Genomic DNA, 21,359 nt, shown 5'->3' with positions numbered 1-21,359 from the left:
GATCCAGATGGCTAAAGGCAAGCGCAAGAACATAAGCATCAGCAACCCAGGGTACTTGGCATCATTAGAACCTAGTTCTCCCACACAAGAAAGTCCTGAATTCCCCATATCACCAGGAAAGCAAGATTCAGATTTAAAATCCCTTCTAATGATGATGATAGAGGACTTTGAGAAGGACATAAATAACATTCTCAAAGAATTTGAGGAGAACACAGGTAAACAAGTAGAAGCCCTTGAAGAGGAAACATAAAAATCCCTTAAAGAATTATAAGAGACCACAACCAAACAAGGGAAGGAATTGAACAAAACCATCCAGGACATAAAAATGGAAGGAAAAACAATGAAGAAATCACAAAGGAAGACTACCCTGGAGATAGAAAACCTAGGAAAGAAATCAGGAGTCCTAGACGCAAGCATCACCAACAGAATACAAGAGATAGAAGAGAGAATATCAGGTGCAGAAGATACCATAGAAAATATTGACACAACTGTCAAAGAAAATGCAAAATGCAAAAAGTTCTTAACACAAAACATCCAGGAAATCCAGCACACAATGAGAAGACCAAACCTAAGGATAATAGGTATAGATGAGAGTGAAGATTCCCAACTTAAAGGGCCAATAAATATCTTCAACAAAATTATAGAAGAAACTTCCTTAACCTAAAGAACGAGATGCCCATAAACATACAAGAAGCCTATAGAACGCCAAATAGACTAGACCAGAAAAGAAATACCTCCCTTCACTAATAATCAAAACACCAAGTGCACAAAACAAAGAAAGAATATAAATGCAGTAAGGGAAAAAAGCCAAGTAACATGTAAAGGCAGACCTATCAGAATTACACCAGACTTCTCATCAGATACTATAAAAGCTAGAAGATGCTGGACAGATGTCATACAGACCCTAAGAGAACACAAATGCCAGCCCAGGCTACTATACCCAGCAAAACTCTCAATAACCATAGATGGAGAAACCAAGATATTCCACGACAAAACCAAATTTACACAATATCTTTCCACAAACCTAGCACTACAAAGGATAATAGCAGGAAAGCTCCAATATAAGGAGGGAAATTATACTCTAGAAAGAGCAAAAAAGTAATCCTCTTCCAACAAATCCAAAAGAAGATTGACATACAAAGATAATTCCACCTCTAATAATAAAAATAACAGGAAGCAACAATACTGTTCCTTAATATCTCTTAACATCAATGGACTCAATTCCCCAATTAAAAGACATAGGCTAATGGACTGGATATGTAAACAGGACCCAGCTAGCACCACTGCTTTTGCAATAGCATTGACACAGGAGTTAAGACAACTATTTTTGTTAATCATCTAGCAAAAGATGTTACTAATGTATTGAGTATACAAAAGGATTTATATAGGTATCTGGAACAACAAATGACGTTCTATAACCCATTCAAATTATCTGAAGGAGTTTCAGGGTTCAAGAGTTAGGAGTCATTCCAAGTGTAATGACAAATATTATTGGAGTAGTGTTACTTTTGAAATTCACAGTGATTGTCATTATAATTAGAAAAAAGTTTAAAGACACCTGTAGGATATTTGGCACAATCCTAACACCTCTCTGGGTGTGTTAACTTTGCATAATGAGATTATGAATTTAATGAATGCTGTTCTGTTGACTTTTGATACTGAAGATAATGCTGATAAAATTATCCATGGCCTGAGCTCAGTATTTCCATTTTGGACAAACCTCAGGAATGGCATCTATAGCTTGATTAGGCTAGCCCTTCTTGTCCTGGGAATAATTTTATTACTGCCCATCGTGTTAAAGCTTATCTTTAACAACATCAACATGTTGGCAGGCAAAGTACATGGCTTACACCTGAAAATAGACCCCCAGACAAAGTTATTAAATTAACAGGCTGGCAAGCCAAGGACAGGTAAGATTTTGCACAGAGCTTTACCAACCTAAGACAGAAGTGCATTGCCTTTGATAATGCATAATCCATGACCAGTAAGGAAGGCATTCTTGTCAGAATGACTTAAGACAGGCTCAGTCTTGTTAAGGAAATAAAAAAGCAGGAGAGGTGGAGAGGCTTTGGGGCTGCTTGGCAAGAAGCTGACATGGGCCAAGGACAAGGAAGTAGGCTTCAAGCAGGAATCTGACATTAGACTAGAACAAAGAAGTCATTTCAGGTAGGAGTCTAAATCGTAGGCTACAACAAAGAAGTAATCTCAGGCAGGAATCTAAACATTGGGCCAGAACAAAGAAGTAATTTCAGACAGGATTCTAAATTTTAGACTAGAACAAGGAAGTAGGCTTCAGACATGAAAACAACCTTGGGCTAGGACAGGGAAGTAGACTCAGATACTTTTGTCATCCTGATAAGCCTTTAGAAACAGTGATCATGGGAGTATTCAAGTAACCGGGTTTAATGCCTTGCTTTTTCTTTGACTATTTATGTTTATTGTATTGCTTGTTCCTCGACTATTTGCATCTACTGTATTGCTAGACCCTCAACCTAGAATTGACCTTAATACATGCATGTAATCAAAATGGTATAAAAGCATAAAGGAGGAGGAGGATGGGGTAGGGGGTTCTAGGGAGGGGAAATGGGGAAAGGGGATAACATCTGTACTGTAAATAAGTAAAATATCCAATTAAAAAATAAGGATGTTAAATAACAAATAGAAAGAAAGGAAGAAAGAAAAAAGGAGAGAGGGAGGGGTGTGGTAGTATACACGTACCTACAGTCTCAGCATTTGGGAGGGAGGAGGCCAGTCTGGCCTACACAGGGAGTTCCAGGTGAGCCATGGCTCAAACCAAACCAAACCAAACCAAACCAAACCAAACCAAACCAAACCAAACCAAAAAACCAACAAGCTGGGCATGGTGCACACCTTTAATCCCAGCACTCTGGAGGCAGAGACAAGATCTCTTTGAGTTGCAGGCCAGCCTGGGCTACAACAGGGACCCTATCTCAACACCTGGAAAAACAAAACAAGAGAGCAACAACCAGTGAGCCCTGTGTACTTAGGGCTAGAATGTATGCAATATGAGTTTAATGTGTTAGTGTTTCTTCCTCATTTTAAAACAGTGTACCTCAGAATTTCATTTCCAAGAGAAAATTCTTTAAGAAAGATAAATAACCCAGCTCATATATCTTACTTAGCTTTCAACTTCAAACTCTAAGGTTCACTTCATCTTTAAATCTTGCAAATTACATCCTTTGAGGGCTGTAATGGCCCAAGATCATACACCCAGCTGCTGTGAAGACAGCCCAGGGTAAGTAACTGTCTCTGAAAATGCACACATCGTCAGGGCTGGCCTGTCTTCTGGTAGTCATCCAGCCTACATAGGTTACAAGCTCCCTAACTCCGCTCCACTCTGATGGAGAGGAAGAACAGTTATCTCTGAGAAGAGGGCTCTGGGGGCGGGGCGGGGAGCGGCGTCCTCAGGCTCTGCTGACCCAGCACCCTGGATGGGTTTCTAGAGAACCACACTCCTGAGTGAAAACAGGCAAGTTCGAGTGCAGCTCAGTGCTACCCCGGCTGATGGATTCAAGGGTCTGGGCTGAGCTCCCAGTGCTAAAGCTTCAAACTCAAAAGGCTGCAGAACTGGTCCCATTTACACAGCCATGAAATGAGGAACAGATTGGTGCTAGTCAGGGGTCAAGGAGGAAGTGGGGGTGGTGCGGAGTGGCTGTGCAGGGAGGGGCAGGGAGAGGTCTGTGGGGCCCACGTATGCTTAATAGTGACCTGACATCCTTATCAAGGCTGTGACACTGAACTGCAGTGCTATCGGCAGTGGGTAATCAGTAAAAAGGCACCCACTGTATTATTTCATACACATGCTTATGAACACACACACTCACACACACACACATTAAGAGTCAAAGTATGGTAGCTGGAGAGATGGCTCAGCGGTTAAGAGCCTTGGCTGCTCTTCCGGAGGACCCAGGCAGTTCACAGCTGTCTTTAACTCCAGTTCCAGGGTATCTGTCACCCTCACACAGACATACATGGAGGCGGAACACCAATGTAAATAAAAGTTAAAGAATTAAGACAGGGTGTGTGTGAAAGTGCTTGTAGTTAACCTGAAATACTCTAGCTGGAGGTCGGGAGAGCTGGCAGATCTGGGGTAGTCTGGGAATGCAGATGCACTTGAACCTTATCTTTATGGTCCCACAAAGGTGTGACAGGCTCACTGGTGGCATTAACTGTTGTGCCTGTGTTCATGGAAGTCTGAGGCATGTCCTTGAGCTATGTGTTAGACTGCAAACAGCCCAAAGGACACTAGGTGTGACACTACACTCCTATAGTTCCAGCACTTAGGAGGGTGGAGACAGCGGGCTCAGAGTGCAGGCCAGCTTGGACCATGAGATTGTTTTAAATAAAGACGACCAAGAGTACGAAGGATTCACAAATCTTATCTAGGACCAGGCTGAGTTTCAGCTCTGGTGGCTTCCCACTGGGAGCCAGGTAAACCCAAACTTTCTGTGGCTCAGATCACCTTCTTGACAGTCTCAGTGAGGCTTGCTTAAGAGATGTAAATTCCCCACATTCCCAGGACAGGTTCTTTGACTTGCTTCTGATTCTGCCTGAACATTTTCTTTAGAGTTGAAGCCATTGTGTAGGGGTATCTCCCCAAGAAGGCCTTCCCGGACCATTCTGTGTGAAGCAGGCCCCTCCCCTAACCCATGTCACCCCTCATCACACAAACACAAAATGTTGTCTGAACATCTCAGGATTCTCATCAGTAGTTCATGCAAAGTAGAAAATCTGAGTAGGAAAAACCAGGAGCTAACTACTTCATTCTTTTTCCAACTCTGGGAATCAAACCCACAGCCTTGTGGACTCTACTCGCCAGTTACACCCCCCGGCCCTAATTAATTCCTTAGTGAAGAGTGCAGCTCGGTTGGTGGACAGAATCTTTTAGAGGTGCTCTGAGCTTGAGCTTGAGAGAAGCTTGCAGGAAGTGAGGAGCATCCGGGCCCCTCTACCTCTGACCGGTATCCAGCCTTCCAGCACTCACCCCAAGTCTCACTTTGTCTTCTTCAGCTCCTGAACCTTAGAACACACTTCCCGTGTCTCACCCTGGCAGTCAAGTTCCTCAAACCGGGCACTCAAACAGCCCTGGTCTGCTTCTCCAGGGCTTTTCCCTGCCTCACTTTTTTTCAAAGACTGTTCAAGTGTTCTAGTCAGACTGTGGTTCAGATTGTTCTCTGAGCACCCCACTGCTCTGTCAGACCCCTTCTTTTACCCTTTAGAATCACACTGCTTAGCAGCATGAACGATGGTTAACTGGTGTGTTCAGTCAATGGAAATCTGTGAGTCAGCAACCCAGTAAACAACGGCGCCTCTCCCCACCATTTTAGGAGGTAGGAGCAGAAGCATGGAGAAGCCAGGACACAGACCCAGGCAGAAAACATGCCATGCCCTGTATCTTAGGAAAAGGACAATGGAGTTCTTCATTGGGCGAGTACCCTCAGCTGGGTGTGGTGGCTCACACCTGTGACCCCAGAACTCTGGCAGCAGAGGCAGGGTGACTGCTGTGAACCTGAGGCCAATTTAGGCTGCAGAGTAAGACCCTGTTTTGAAATATGGTGAAGGGTAGTGCCTGAGAGATGGTTCAGTGGTTAAAAGCTTAGGCTCCCCTCGTAGAAGACCCGAGAGCTTAGCTTGCAGCTAACAACTACAACTCGACCTCCAGAGAACCAGCGCCTCTGGGTTCCATGTGCACAGCACACACACACACACACACACACACCACACACACACACACACACACACACACACACACACACACACACACACATATATATTTTAAAGAGAATATCCTTTTTGGATTTCACAATTTACCACCTCTCTCCATGATTTCTTTGAGGGAAATGTTTTAACGCTCTGTTTGTTAATGGTCACAGGATTGACTGTTCAGGCCGTTGACTCCTACTTGAATCAGTGAGAGGAGTCTGCCCATTTCATCTGCTTTCAAGTCGCTGATGTCAGCAATCACTGGCTCCAGTCAGTGTCCTCTGGTTTTCATGGCTTGCTGCAGGGTTGAGCTGCCTCTGGCGCCTTTGGACCGGCTCTCTTACTGTCATCCAGTCTTTCCAGAGGCCACTCAGTTTATCTTTCAATTTTTTTCATTTGAAAAATATTTCCTAATGCATCTTTGAATTATCTTTCCTTGGTTTCTGCTTTTTTTTTTTTTTTTTTTTTTTAAACTTGCATGTGCATATGTGCACGAGAGAGGGTGGTGTGTGTGTGTGTGTGAATGTGTGTGTGTGTGTAACTACCTGTGGAGGCTGGTTATAGGCACTATGAGTTGAGAATCAAACTTGAGTCCTCTGGCATTGCATCATGGGTTCTTGGCTCCTGAGCCATCTCTCCAGCCCTGTTTCTGCCTTTTGTCATCTCCCCCCAAGCCCCTTGAGTTATCTCTGGCCTTGCTCTATGGGCTTACCTACTCAGTTCTTAGTTTGAGTGTTTCCTTAGTAACTTCAGCCTTCTCATTCTTTAATGTAAGCATCAGTGCTATGCTCCTGTCTGGATTGCGCCCCTGAGTGCCAGGTGTTTTTATACACATCTGACGGTCACTCACTTCCAAGTGTTTTAAATTTGCATTTCATAGGGGCTTGCACTGAGAGAGTGAATTAATATACATATAGAAAGGGGAAGGGGTTATTACAGTAGCTTTCAGGCTGTGGTCCAGCTGGTCAGGAAAACCTTTAGGGCATCTCTTGGTGTTACCATGTCCTGTGATTAAAGTCAATGGGAAACTAAAACACAATCCAGGCAGGATGACAATGGGCCCAGATGCTTCAGGCGGTGCAAGACTGACAACCTGAATTGAATTCCCAGAAGCCACTTAAAAAGCTAGGTGTGCTGGGCGTGTTGGCACTTGAGAAGGACAGGCAGGTAGTCCTCCATGATTGAGGCTAGCCTGGTCTACATAGTAAGTACCAGACAAACCAAGGCTACTTTGGCTGTAACTTCATGAGACCCTGTCTACAAAAACTAGAAAAACAAAAATAAACAACAAGCAACCCCACCTAAACAAACTGCTGAATGTGGTAATGTTTATCTATGACCTAGCACCTGCGTCCTAGATGCTCACCTGTAACCCCGGCACCTGCGTCCTAGATGCTCACCTGTAACCCCGGCACCTGCGTCCTAGATGCTCACCTGTAACCCCGGCACCTGCGTCCTAGATGCTCACCTGTAACCCCGGCACCTGCGTCCTAGATGCTCACCTGTAACCCCGGCACCTGCGTCCTAGATGCTCACCTGTAACCCCGGCACCTGCGTCCTAGATGCTCACCTGTAACCCCGGCACCTGCGTCCTAGATGCTCACCTGTAACCCCGGCACCTGCGTCCTAGATGCTCACCTGTAACCCCGGCACCTGCGTCCTAGATGCTCACCTGTAACCCCAGCACCTGCATCCTAGATGCTCACCTGTAACCTCAGCACCTATATCCTAGGAGATCAGAGAAGGAGACAGATCACCAGAAGCTGGATGGCCAGCTAGACCAGAGTAAGCTGCACAGTGTTAGAAACAATGATGAAGACCCTGCCGTACTTCATGAGGCTGGGGGACCTTACTCCTGGAAGTTGCCCTTGGATTTCTACATTTGCATTGTGGCATGCATGTATGCATGTATGCAACTCCATAAGACACCCCCCTCCCAGAGGAACACATACATAATAAACAAAATAGCAATAACAAAATTTTTCATTTTGATCCCCCTTTGGCTTAAAAATTATTTAGAAATGCAGAACACAACTGTAACTCACTCAGGAAGATGAGGTCAATGCTAACCTTGGCTATACAGGGAGGTCTAGAGCTGGGCTATAGGAGACCCTGGCACAAGCAAGCAAGCAGGAAGCAAGCAAACATTCCACACGAATGGGCACACAGGGCCTCATTTAGATGGTTTGCTGTTACTGGATTCTACACCTGCTGCATTTTGATGAGGGGAGCTATCTCTGAACTCATCATCCTCCAAGGCTTTGACTGCACAGGTCCTTCAGCGCTTCATGTCTGCTCCTTGCCTCTCATCAGACTTTTGCTTGCCAGTCTTTGTGACTTCCCAGGGTCTCTATCTAAGTCTGTGGGCTCCTTCCTGTGGCCCGGCTTCCCCACCTCTCTGATCATGAATAGGAACACAGCCTGGGATTCCCTCTCCCCAGGCCTCTTCAGGAGGTCTGTTGAAGGCAGGCTCAGCACTAGGATGCCACCAAGATCCCCTTTAGGGTAGATCTATATGATGATGTCACTCTGTGGGTCCAAACATTGGGTAACAACGATAGTTCTTGGTGCAAGCATGCTCTCACTGCTGGCTCTAGGGACAAGTGTTCTCCCTCCTGTCTACTGTTTTTGTGCTTCCTACTCTCACCACTTGACAAGGGGAGGTGGCTTTGGCAATCTCCCCAATTTCAGTTGAGCCCAGCTAATTGTTCTAACAAGTATACTTCATTCAAGAGAGAAAATTTTGGAGTGAGCACTACTCCTGCATGGGCAAGAGAAGGTCCGATAAGTGACTGGGGCAGCTGCTGAGAGCTCAACTCTCAGGATGCAGACTTTTCCCAAGAAAGAGACCAAGAGTCAAAGAACTGGCTGATGTAAGCTCATGCAACTTGGAAAGCAGGCCAGGCCTTCAGTCATATCTGGACTAGAGACCTGGGCTCCCCACCTTGTCCATCTGTCCTGTAGACCTCTGGAGGCTGGGTCCTGTGATCACTAGGGTCCTTACCTGGTGCAAGGGGATGACAAGGAAGGCTCCCCCGCCGGCACATTCAGTGACCACAGCGATGAAGTGGGGGTTGACGGCACAGAAGTGGTTGTCATGGACGCTGCGTGTGATGGGCACAGAGTCGTAGCAGTTCTCTTTGCTGGCGGGCTTGCCGTAGACATGTCGGAACTTGGAGCTGCGGTACTGGGGGTGCCATGACATCTGCAGGGGATGGAGAGGTGGTTAATAGAAGACTCACTGCCTCACCATGGAGCACAGTTGACATGACTTAATAGGCACAGCTTGGGTAGTGGTCTGGTTTCACTGCTGATTCTTTTTGAGGCAAGATCTTAAGACCAGACTGGCCTGGAACTCACTGTACAGCCCAAGATGGCTTTGAACTCATGACTGTTTTTGCCTTAATGTCTTGAGTGCTAGGATTATAGGTTGTGCCACCAAGCCTGGTGATAGTGGCCAATTCTACATAAGCAGTGGTCCATGCTGAGGCACAGCCAGGTGAGGAGGCTATCAGTATGGTTATAGAGGAGGCTATTAGTCATTGCCATTGATCTGTTTGCTGATTAGTTAAGGCCTTTCAGTTTTTTTCACGTATGAACCCCCAAACAGAGGATCCACAGAATATTTGCTACAGCCCCTACCCCAACTTTTCTCACCAGACAAGCTCTCCTGCCAACTAAGTGAGAATCAGTGTTGTTCTCTGAGGCCAGCCAGTCTGGGCTCCAGTTCTAACTTTGTGTCACTATGACTTAACTCTGAAGATTTAACCCTGGGAGTCTCCATTTTCTTGTCTATAAAATGTGATAATGCAAGTCTGTCTCACAGACTTGTGTCTCCCCTCTGGAAAGGCAGCTGTTGGCCCCCATGAATAAAACCACCCAGTCCGGAGCAAAGTCATTGTGACTGTCAATAACTCTCTGCCCCCACGCCCCCGTCCTTATTTCTATTGCCAAGGTTTGTCCAGATCTTTGAAATGGGGGCGAGGTCACAGAAGTGGGGGAGGATGGCATCTGGTAAGGTTAGGGCATGGGAGTATCCTTATTGTGTGACCATGTATGCCATGAGCCCTGTATTCATCACAGAGCTCTTGGGGTGCTGGCATTGTCCCAGGTGTGCCTGGGACCTTCTGCTCAGGGACCCTGTTTGCACATGAAGCTTTGATGACTCAGCAACTTGTGAGCAATGGTTTCATTTCTCCTGCTAGCAGGCACTTGTCTGCACTGTAGGCAGAGCCTCCATCCCTCCACGGCAGCCTTCTTGGGAGTGGTACTGGGCCAGCTTCCACTATGCCATCCTGTGCGTGCCCTGTGGCTTTATGCCATCGGATTAGGCTGGGGGCTCGGAGTCTCCACCCTGAAAAGGCTCTCCACCTGAAACTAGTTGGCTCTAGGTTTAACACTCCTGGGAGTTATTTCCCTAACTCTAGCTGTGCACTGGCTGGAGACTGTCTCATCCCCTACAACCCTCTTGAGGTGGGGGAGTACTATCCATATTTGAGGGTGGGAAATGGAGGTGCAGGGGAAGCTACGTGACCGAAATACTGGTATGAGCAGCAAACTCGGGAAGTCAAAGCTTACCTGTTGTTTTCCTGTGAGGGGTGTGAGTTGAGTGTGTGTGTGTGTGTGTGTGTGTGTGTGTGTGTGTGTGTGTGTGTAAGGGTACTGTTGCTGGTGGGGAGTGTGGGGTAAGCAACAGGTTCTTCAGTCTGCTCTCCACGACCCCCTTCTTCACCCAGCCCTGCAGGTAGCTGATGTGGAACCCAAGTTGGGAGGGACAGAGGTCCTCCAATGGGGTATTCCCTGGTGCCACTGTGGGTAGCGTCACGGTGAGTAGGACATTACCTGATTTGGTTTGAGCACAGGTGGGCTGGGCCGGAGTTTGCTGTTGCCATTCCACATCTGCTAGCTCAAGTTTTTCTTTTGTTTCTTCCTCTTAAAATCTGACCTTGTGGGCCCAGAGGCTGCTCCCTGCAAGTGCTTTGTGGGAGGGTCTGAAGCACCACCTTCTATCATAGCCTGGTTGGTAGAGGGAAAGTAGAAGGAAGGGCAAGACAGGGGTGGGGCAGCTGCTCATAATCTCAGCAAGGGGGCCAAGAGGTTAAAGCCAGTTCCAGCTACACCGGGAATTCAAAGGCCAGCCTGAGGTTCACAGCAAATTCAAAGACTAGCCTGGGCTACTCAGCAAGATCCTGTCTCACAAAACCAAGCCAAACCAAAGCACACCACACCACTTTATTCGACTATGATCTGCAAAGACCAAGAATTAGTGCAATAAAACCTGATTAGCGGTGCACCCCACACAAAGACAAAATTCCTTGGCTTTTACCCCAGAGTACTTCATGGCCCTGACCATGCATGCCCCAACCCTGATGAGAAATCTCCCTGAGGGGGGTCAAAGAACAACTTTTGGTAGCTGGTTCTCTTTCCAGCTTGTTGAGGTGTTGTTTCTACCACGATGCCAGTGGCCCTCAGGCTTCCAGTTGATTCCCCTGCTTTTGCCTCCTATTGCACTGTAGAAATCCTGGCATTATAGACGTGTGCACGGATGTGTATACCACAGCATCTGGCTTTTTACATGGGTTCCAGGCATTGAACTCAGGCCTCCAGGTTTGAAAGGGAAGCCATTCTCTGTTAAGCCATTTTGCCACGTGCTGTGGTAAATCTCCAACCCAAATAAGACCGGTTAAAGAAAACACAACTCAGTAATTATGAATATAAGCTGCACACCTAGATTGGGCAGATTCACCACTTCACTACTCTATTCCCCAGCTATGAGACCCTTACAACTTGCTGGTTTTCCAGACCCTGCGTTTGTCCTTCTACCTCCTGCTTCCCTTATCCTCCATCGTCTTCTCTCTCCTCCCTCCTCTCTCCTGCTCTCCCCCTGCTCTCTCCCCACCCACCTTTATTTCTCCACGTCCCTTTCTCTGCCCAATCACTGGCTCCGGCCTTTATTTTACAAATTAAGGTGGGCAGAAGGCTCACTAGAAGTCACCTGTGTACTGATCACTCCTCCTCTGCAGCCCCTCACTGGAAAGGGGAATTGACATCAAAATACAAGGCCGGAGCTATCCACAACAGCCAAGTCTCTTTTTAATATACCCTAGTGAGAATCCCTAGTGTGGGCCCAATCCACACCAGATGAGGTGGGATAGCTAGCCTGTGGAGCCAATCAGAGAGCCTTAGGAGTCTCCCCTCCCCCCAGGTCAAGGATCTCTACTAAGGCCTCTGCTCCCCCAGTTCTTTCTCATGATGTCTTCCCTTCTCATAAGGAAGAAACCACAGGTCCTGTCTCCTTCCGGCAAAAGTTTTCTCAATAACGAGCTCTCACTCTGAGGCCAAGCCCTAACTGAAACCACAACTTCTTGGCATGAAACATGTTAAAATTCTGCTTTCTTTAGGCTGGCAATGGTCTCAAGTGTCACAGGGACTCAGGCAACTAGGACCTCCCTTTCTGTCCCCTATTTCAAAGAAGAGACATAGTAGTTTCTCAGGACAGTGATCAACTGTACCAGTCTGCCGGGGACCATGGACGGCTCCCTGGACAAGGAAGAGTTCTTGTACTATAACTAATGAGCCAGGGTAGAAAAACTTCAGGTTTAAGACCAGCCTGGAAATGCAGCAGGATTCTGCTTCAAAATAAACACATGAGAAAAGGGTTAGGTATGGCAGATGGATATCTGGATTCTAAAACTGGGGAGGCTCAGGTACAATTTTGAGGATAGCCTGGACTACATAGTGAGATTCCTATCTCAGTAAACAAACAGAATGACAAGAAGGGTTTGAGGCGACAGCTTAGTGGCAGGACACTTACCTATCATGTGCAAGTCCCTAGGTGTAATATCTAGGACTGCAAGAAAAATAAAAATAAACCTAAAACCCCAAACCTGAGGATATTCCAGGTAGACAGGGACAAGTTTGTCACTCTACCACAGGCGATGGGTAAGTCCCTGAGAGCCCTGACTTTGACAACTTGCCTGTGAAAGAGAAAGCTATGGAAACGAGAGAGCCCAGCATCTGAAACCAGAGACTAGAACATTCTAAAGCAGAAAGTTCCAGAAGGCTTGTAAAGAGGTGACTATGATTTCATTCAATCACCAGTCCCTACCCATGGCTAACCCCTGGGCTTACTTAGTGCCCAGGGCTGGAGAGCAAGGGATGAATGACTGGGTCACTGCTCTTATGTTACTGCTCTCTGAGGTCATCCCTTTTCTGGAAGAAGAGATGTGACAGTGAACCTGAGGGATGATAACAGGGTCGGCATGGCTGGGGACTCAGAACACTGGGATCGACTGAATTCCACCACTGGCTGGACATGACATAGAGGTTCAAGCCTCTAATCCTAGCACTTGGAAGGCTGAGGTAATAGGTACACAAGTTCAAGACCTGCTTGAGCTACAGAATCGCCTTCCTTCCAAAAAAGTAAAACAAAACAAAACAAATAAACAAATCCAGCACACCCTCAGGTCCCCAGGAGATTCCTGTATTTATTTAGTATAAAGATAAGAGGGACTTACAGGGACTGGGGACATCGAAGTTCATGATAGTCTCCAAAGAGTGACATCACCAGAGAGCTTGCCAAACCCCTATGTTCTTGGGCCCTGCCCCACCCCACCCAGACAGAATCTGGCACCCCAGGATGCAGGGCAGAACCTGCTATATCTTAATTAGTCTTCCTCAGGGGCTCATGCTCTGTAATCAAGTCTGAGTCTCGAAGATATAATGGAGCCCTAAAACACAGGTCAATCTCAGCAGCACAGGGGCTAAAAAGCAGCCATTTTGTGTCCCACTCCTTATAAAGAGAAACCTGAACCCAGTGCCAAGCAAGTCAGTGTTACACTGTACACTGTTACACCAAGCTGGGCAAAAAGTGTTGCCAGGAGGCAATTGGCAAGCTCCAGAATACGGGAAATCCCGTGTGTTGAATTTTGTAGTTCTAACAACTCAAAATGACTCAAAGAGCCCAAATGAAGGACCAAAACTATTAAACACTTTGAAAAACAAAAGACCAAACTCAAGATACTAGATTTGGTGGTGACCAAAAACAGGCAACAAGAGAAAAGTCAAACTGGACTCAAGGGCTTACTGAAAATGTAAACCGTTCCCATATCGAGGACAACATCAGTTGGGAAAGGGCAGCCTGAAGGATGAGGAGACACCTGGGATGTGGATTTGGAAAGGGGTTGACAAACAGAACAAACAGAATCCTTCAAACCCAACAACAAAGAAGACAGAGAGTCCACCTGGCTTGGTGGCAAACACCTGAAATTCCAGCACTCAGGAGGCTAAGGCAGGGGGATTGCTGTGAGTCAAGGCTAGCCTGGGCTACAGAGTGAGATCCTGCCTCAATAGAGCAAAACAAAATGTGAAAAACTGCCTGGTTTCTTCAACGGGTGACAAGGCCAACAGAACCCGTCCAGACTGGAAGAGACTGTATGGGTGTCGTGCAACATGGAGTTCCAGGGCAAACCAGAATCCTGATTCCCAGCATTCAGCCACAGAAACCCAGCCTGAAGCAACGGGAATGACAATATTAAATGATGTCACTAGCTGTCTTTAGGGATGACGGCAACACTGTGACTGTCAGCCTGATCTTAGAGATATTGGTTTAACAGTCAGAGAGAGCTTCAATCATACAGCACCAGGGGCTGACTCTGAAATAAGCCAGGGGGCTGGAGATGTGGCTTGCTTAGCACACACAAAGCTCCAGGTCCCATCCTCAGTATCACGTAAAACCTGGTGCGTGCTATAACAATATTCCCAGTGCTTAGGAGGCAAAGGCAGGGGGATCAGGAGCCCAAGGTCATCCTAGCTAAATCCATAGTTGGAGGCCAGCCTGGGGTGTGTGAGACTCTGTCTCATAAAGAAAATAATAATAAGAAAGAAATAACGGTTCCAGTCCCAATCTCCAGCAACCCCGCAAATTATAATAAAGTAACCCAATAGGAAGCGGGGAGGGGAGGCAGCAGAAGACTGCAAGGTTTCCATCCCAACTCTAAGGGCTCTGCCCAACAGAAGCTGTTAGAAAAGTGGTTCTCTACCTGTGGGTCGTGACCCATTTGGGGAGTCAAAAGACCTTCCCACAGGGGTCACCTAAGACTATCAGAAAACATTACAATCCACATTACATTACAATCCACAACAGCAAAGTTACAGTTATGAAGTAGCAACAAGAATAATTTATGGTCAGGGGGTTGCAGCATCAGGAAGGCTGAGGACCGCTGGATCTCGAAACATACAATTTCTACACTAAAGTGAAAACTCACCACATTAAATAAAACCTCAAATTCAACTGAGCAGACACAGTAGCCACGCCTTCCAGTGTTCAGTAGCCTGTCGCTGATGGAGTGATCATAGGATGTCACCACCGTGCTGTCCAATGGCACAGCTCTGCCACCTCCTATCGACTTACAGACATGCCTCTTTCCCCATCAGTGACATCAGACAGGACAACACCCTGTGATAAGTAGCTACCACTTACCCTCGTGCCATGTGGTGGGGATGTTCCAGGTATGCACACAACCCTACAGCAACTCCACAGTAATGAGATCTCACTTTACAGATGAGGAAATTAAGACACCGAGAAGGTCAGGCTCTCGCCCAGCATCACACAGCTAGTTGGTGACTGAGCAGGAATGAGAAGCAGATCCGCTCAGAAACAGATCCAACACTTCCAGAGGGTTGGCCTGAGATTCACCCATAAATCAGACAGCACAGGACTGACTGACACATCTAGCGCTCGGCTAACAAACCTTAGTCCAGACCGCAGCATTTGGGCTACAGGCCAGTGATTTGACTTTAGTTCAGGAGAGGCATGTGTCCAGAGCCAAGCATTTGCATCTGAGAAGAGTATTCAGACTGGAAAGTGGCCTCTATGCACGAGTAGCTTGAGGGTCTGACCCTCGGCACCCCACAAAAGTATGAACACACAGACACACATATGTTCAAAGCTAAGGAACACGCCTACTGCTCAGAAAGAGTTCAAAGATGGAGGCTTTACAAACTTCCACCTGTCTCTAAGGGCTTCGGGGCTTCAGCATAGCCCAGGGCAGATTCTCGGATCCCTCCGTGGCTGGTGCTGGCACAGGCAACCCTACAGCCAGCAAATGCACACAGAGCCCAGCCCACTTCTCAGGTCTGTCTGCTGCCTCCCCTCCCCCTCCATCCTTCTTGTCTGGCAGAGATTGAAGCTGGCGGCAGCCAAGAGAGAGCCTTTCTTCTTGATGAGATTAGTTCATCAGGAGAGAGAGAGAGCCTTCCCCTCCCCCTCCCAACTGTCCAGAGCTGGGGTTAGCTGGCAGGGCAGCTCCAGGAATGACCAAGGCACCTCCACAAGCCAAGTCCTGTTAATGCCCGGCAGCTCCAGTTGCTGTGCTCTTGGGGAAGGGTCTGTTTCTCCCACTTGTGAGTTCCCACAAACCCCACCATGAATCCCCCTTCTGCTAGATTTGAGTGGTGGGTCCCATGAGCCCCCTCTTTTTGTGCTGTCTTACCCATACCCAGAGCACTATTGCCTTTTGGATACCCAATCTTGGCACACACCTCTTCTCCCTGAATGGTCTGGAATAAAGCCATACGTGCCAGGTCTTTGGCTGCCACACTCTGGGCTCTGAGGATGCCTTTGCCTCTTGTTCTCCTCTTGCTCCAGGTTCCAGCATAACACCTCTACTCCAGATCACCCCACTGTATGAAGTACTCATCTTCATACTGGGGGTAGAGTAGCAGGGAAAGAGGCACCAGGTTTAAGACTGCACCCTGTTGGTTGGCCTATATTTAGCGTCTCCCTGCTCTGTTCAAAGCCCCCTACAATTTTTTTTTTTGAGACAGGATTTCAATAAGTAGCCCTGGTTGGCCTGAATTCACAGAGATTCCCCAGTGGGAAGTGCCATCATGTCCAGCTTAGCATGTGCTGCTACTTCATCTTCCACCACCACCTCTTCTACTTCCTCCTCCTCCTCCTCCTCCTCCTCCTCCTCCTCCTCCTCCTCCTCCTCCTCCTCCTCCTCCTCCTCCTCCTCCTCCTCCTCTTCTTCCTTCTCCTTCTTCTTTGATTTTGTTTATTTATTTTATATATATGATGAGTACACTGTAGCTGTCTTCAGACACACCAGAAGAGGGCATCAGATCCCATCACAGATGGTTGTGAGCCACCATGTGGTTGCTGGGAATTGAACTCAGGACCTCTGGAAGAGAAGTCAGTGCTCTTAACCACTGAGCCATCTCTCCAGCCCTAGCATGTGCTTCTTAACAGGTTGTTCTAAACAAACCATGGTAGTAATTTCAGCTACTTGCCAGGGGTATCAGAAGTTAGATTGGAGAGATATCTCAGGGGTTAAGAATGTGTGTTGTCAGGCTGGAGAGATGGCTCAACAGTTAAGAGCACTGACCGTTCTCCCAGAAGTCCTGAGCTGAGTTCAATTCCCAGCAACCACATGGTGGCTCACAACCATCTGCAACGGGATCCAGTGCCCAATAAGTCTTTCAAAAAAAAAAAAAAAAAAAAAAAAAAAAAAAAAAAAAAGAACTTGTGCTGTTTTCCATTGGATCTGAGTTTGGATTCCCAGTACCCACTTTGGTGGCTCACAACAACCTGTAACTCTAGCTCCAAGCTCTGACACCTATGAACCACTTCAATGACCACCATGGCATACCCTGTGCTGTAGTGGCACAAATACCTTTGCTGTAACCAACAGTTCTCTAATTGGATTTACCTGGTTAACAAAAGGAAAATCATGCCTCTTACTGGAGACCTAGTCAACTACTCAGAGCTAATGAAACCATTGTTATTACACAGATACACAGTTACACAGAAACCGTTGTTATAGATAAAGTAACATTATATTGTTATTGGAGGCAAACCTACAACCACTCATTTATTAGACCAGCATAATCTCTCTAATGACAATCTTAAACATTTGTCTTTATACCCATAGATAAGAGTCCTCTCCATTCCTTATCAAGGAAACTTCCCTTTGTAACAGACTGAGAACACTACAGCCAATCAAAATGCAAAGTTGTGAAGCCCTGTCTCTATGGATATATCTACAAAACATTTCTGTACCTAAGGCTCAGGGAACACTGTGAAAGAGGGGGCAGAAAGATTTTAAAAGACAAAGGATCAGGGACTTTGCCCTAAGATTATGTCTCCAAGTAACATTAGAAGCCACACCCATAAACCCTCTGCAACACGATTGCTCAATCATGAGCTAAACACAGAGGATTCCAATGAGCGTTCTAAACTGAATGGAGGAAAAAAGGCCATGGGACCTCAACCCTACACAAAGAACTATAGCAACTGAGGAAAGCTGGGAGTGGAGAGATGGTCCTCCCCGGGAAGAGCACACCAACTGGTTGTCCACTGCCAAATGGTCAGCCTGAAAACATACATAAAGTAACATTATATGGACTCAACATATATGTATATGTGTATGTGCAAAAACATATATGCATGGAATAACAATTAGTGACAAAAGAGGCCATGCATTTGAAGGAGAGCTGAGGCAGGGATATGGGATGGTTTGGAGGGGGAAAAGAGAAGGGGGAAACATGGTAATTAAATTACAATCTCAAAATTAAAAAAAAAAAAACAAAAACTGGGGGCTGGAAAGATGGCTCAGAGGTTGAGAGTACTGGCTGTTCTTCCAGATGTGCTGAGTTCAATTCCCAGCAACCACATGGTGGCTCACAACCATCTATAATAAGTTCTGGTGTCCTCTTGTTGCCTGTAGGCATACAGAACTCTGCATACATAATAAATTTTTTTAAAAAATAAAACTGAACACAACAAATATATTTTTGGTTGATTGTTTTTCATTTTCGAGACAGGGTTTCTCTGTGTAGCCCTGGCTGTCCTTGAACTCACTCTGTAGACCAGGATGGCCTCGAACTCAGAGATCTGCCTGCCTCTGCCTCCCAAGTGCTGGGATTAAAGGCGTGCGCCACCACCGCCCAACCATAAATACACACACACACACACACACACACACACACACACACACACACACACAAAAGGCACTTTGGACTACAGAGTGGGTGAGGTCAAAGCCAGCTTGTGAAATTCTGTCTCGAGAAGTAAAAAGAGGGCTGGGGACCTAGCTTGATAGTAGAGTGCTTGCCTATGTATGACACACTGGGTTCCACCCCACACGTTGCCAACGACATACCTAGCTCATTATTTGCCCCACAGGCTCTGGAGGACCAGGGTGACATAAACAAACCAACTTGCACTTACCAGGCTCATAGAGAACACTCCCTGTCCTTTCCCCTCTCGCCCACAGGAGCATCAAGCTCAAACGGTTTCCTCTTGGCTTTACTCGCCCACAGATCAAAGGGCCCACAGGCAGAGGCTGCTGAACCTGGCTGGAAAGGTCACTCTTACAGGCCCTCTCAGCAGAGGGGCTGGGACCGTCTCTTATAGCACGTGTGCCAGGCAGGTTGGAGTCTTAATTCTGACACTGATGTGCTCTGTGACCCTGGGCAGATTCATTTCTCTGTCTTTCCATCAACTCAACCAGTGGTCATACCCCTGACCTGCCCACCAATGAGGGTGATGGACAGAGTCTGGAGCCCACATGTGACACAGCTAGAGGCTCCCAAAGCCCATGGGCACGGTGCACTGTCCATCAGCTATCCCAGTCCATGGAGAGCTGGCTCCTTGCTGTCTCAATCTCCTAGGAAGCCAGAACAGAACCGTTTCCTGCTTATTACTCCAACGAGCCCCCAAGAAAACTCCATGCAGGTTTATTGGCCCTCGAGTTCCATATCTGGGACTTTCAGGCCACCAAGAAGCTTCCTAGATGTCTCCTGGAGGCCCCAACCTGCAGGCTCAGCTCTCTGCCCCCTGTCTAGTGATTCACATATCCCCCAGATCTACCTTTGGGCTGAGAAGGGAAAATGTTTGCTCAGGGTCCTGCAGGGGACAGAGAAGGACTGAGGTCCTATAGCTTCAGCTCTCGGATGGGGATTGAGCCACAGCCCCCTGTGAACCCACAAGTCAGCCATCACTGTCTGTTGCAGGGAATCAGTGGTCCACAACCAGTCCTGTATTGATTGCCACTGCCCTCTGAACCTAGTGTCACATTAGGAGCCACGGGTCAGAGGTAAGGACAAAGTGGAAGTGATCGAACTGGTGGGTGTCCAGTTGACTGGAGTGTGGGAGACATCAGAAACCATCAAGCGCATTCTTGGTAAACAAGGCTGAACGGCCTGAGCTGAGATCTGTTTATTTTTTTCCCTGGGGCTGAACTCTGGGCTTCAAGCATGCTAACCAAATGCCTGAGTTACAGCCCCAGTCTCCAAGCTGTAATCTGAAGCAGGAGACAGTGACCAGAGAACCCAGGATAAGCACTGGGAGGATGCTTCAAGGCAGAATCAAGTCCCTGCAGAAAGGGAAGGATCCTGGGCTTATGCCTGGCCCAGAATGGCATGTGAGATGCGTGGTACGTGGTACGGTTCATGGTGTGTAGGTGAATAAAGAAGCAAGAGGGTCTGGGCCTGTACCTAGAGGCTAGGGTAGGGAGTGCTGCAGCTGGCCAGGGTGCTGAAGGTCAGCCTGGGGCTTGGCGTGCAAAGGAAGGGGGTCATCAAGGTTTGTAAGTCGAGAGGTCATGTGGTCAGAGCTGCAGATGTCCAGCTTGCCTTCAAAGGGCTGAGAGGGGATTTTTTTTCCCCTCAAGTCAGGCTGGTCTAGAGGAAACCAGCAGGTTTTGCTGCATCTGGACCGGTTGCTGCAGAGCACAGAAGTCTGAGGGCATCCTAGGCTATGCTCAGGGTGACCTGTGACTAGAGACCCCAGGCCCAAACATCTCAATTCTCAGTCCCCACAAAGAGGGGGATGGGAAGTTCCTCCCTGCTTCTCTCACCTGCTTGTCACCATGGTGATAAATGCTGCTGGTCAGACTTAATTCCCTGGGCAGGCCTGCAACAGCTGACAGCACCTTCTGCTTCGGCCTCCCAAGCTCCACCCAGATCCTCCGAGCAGGCTAGGCCTGCAGGCTTGGAGGACAGAGGCCAAACAGCATCTCCTGCCAGATTATAACTGTTATCAGCTAGGAGCTGGGGGTGAAGAGTTCAAGAAAAAGATACCAGTGTCTCCAGGGTAGGTGCTTCTGTCCCAGGATAGAGGGTTAAGTGTGTGTGTGTGTGTGTGTGTGTGTGTGTGTGTGTGTGTGTGTGTGTGTGACAGAACATGTGTTTTCTGGGGTCTGAAATTTGAAACCCCTGGAGAGCTGACTCTAGCCATATGGATATCCCACCTTACAGTTTCTGACTCGGGGTCTGGGAACTTACATTTCTAAGTTCCAGCAGCCATGAAGCAGCTGGTGTGGGGACTGTTTTTGAAGGACTGCTGCTCTGTGCCCTGATTAGGATCTGAGAGCTCCCTCCAGGTCACTGGCCATCTTTCTCTTCACCACCATCCTGGCAGGGCAGAGCTGGGCCACGCCCAGTCTTCCTTGGTGGAGTGGACAGCATCAGTATTTCCAGCCACTTCCCTGCGAAGCTCCCAACCTCCAGCTTTTCCTGGGCCTCCGAGACAGTTCTTGATGGGTTCTTAGAGGTTGGGGCTGGGACAGGCCACTGCCCACTGAGGCTTGCTCTTGTCTTTGTCTTCCCAGCTACTCAGGGCTTTCTTTGCC

The 21,359-nt window shown here is 47.5% G+C and overlaps 1 protein-coding gene across 4 annotated transcripts in view; it reads right to left on the bottom strand.

Annotated features, from left to right (window-relative positions):
- The window catches only part of Coro2a (coronin 2A), a 58,500-nt gene that overhangs the window by 21,179 nt on the left and 15,962 nt on the right, over window positions 1-21,359 (bottom strand). For 2 of the 4 annotated variants that reach the window (XM_034502449.2, XM_076935009.1), the window contains exon 2: window positions 8,729-8,929. In XM_034502449.2, the coding sequence (XP_034358340.1) occupies window positions 8,729-8,929 (201 nt within the window). Of the gene's footprint in view, window positions 1-8,728; window positions 8,930-10,566; window positions 10,741-12,538; window positions 12,722-18,955; window positions 18,977-21,359 lie in introns of those variants that run through there. The other 2 variants (XM_076935007.1, XM_076935008.1) reach the window with 2 other exon arrangements.

The sequence above is a fragment of the Arvicanthis niloticus genome, chromosome 5 (assembly GCF_011762505.2).
Source record: "Arvicanthis niloticus isolate mArvNil1 chromosome 5, mArvNil1.pat.X, whole genome shotgun sequence".
In the NCBI taxonomy this organism is placed as follows: domain Eukaryota; kingdom Metazoa; phylum Chordata; class Mammalia; order Rodentia; family Muridae; genus Arvicanthis; species Arvicanthis niloticus.
Note: the sequence above shows the minus strand (reverse complement) of the source record. Positions and strands in the feature narration are given on the sequence as shown.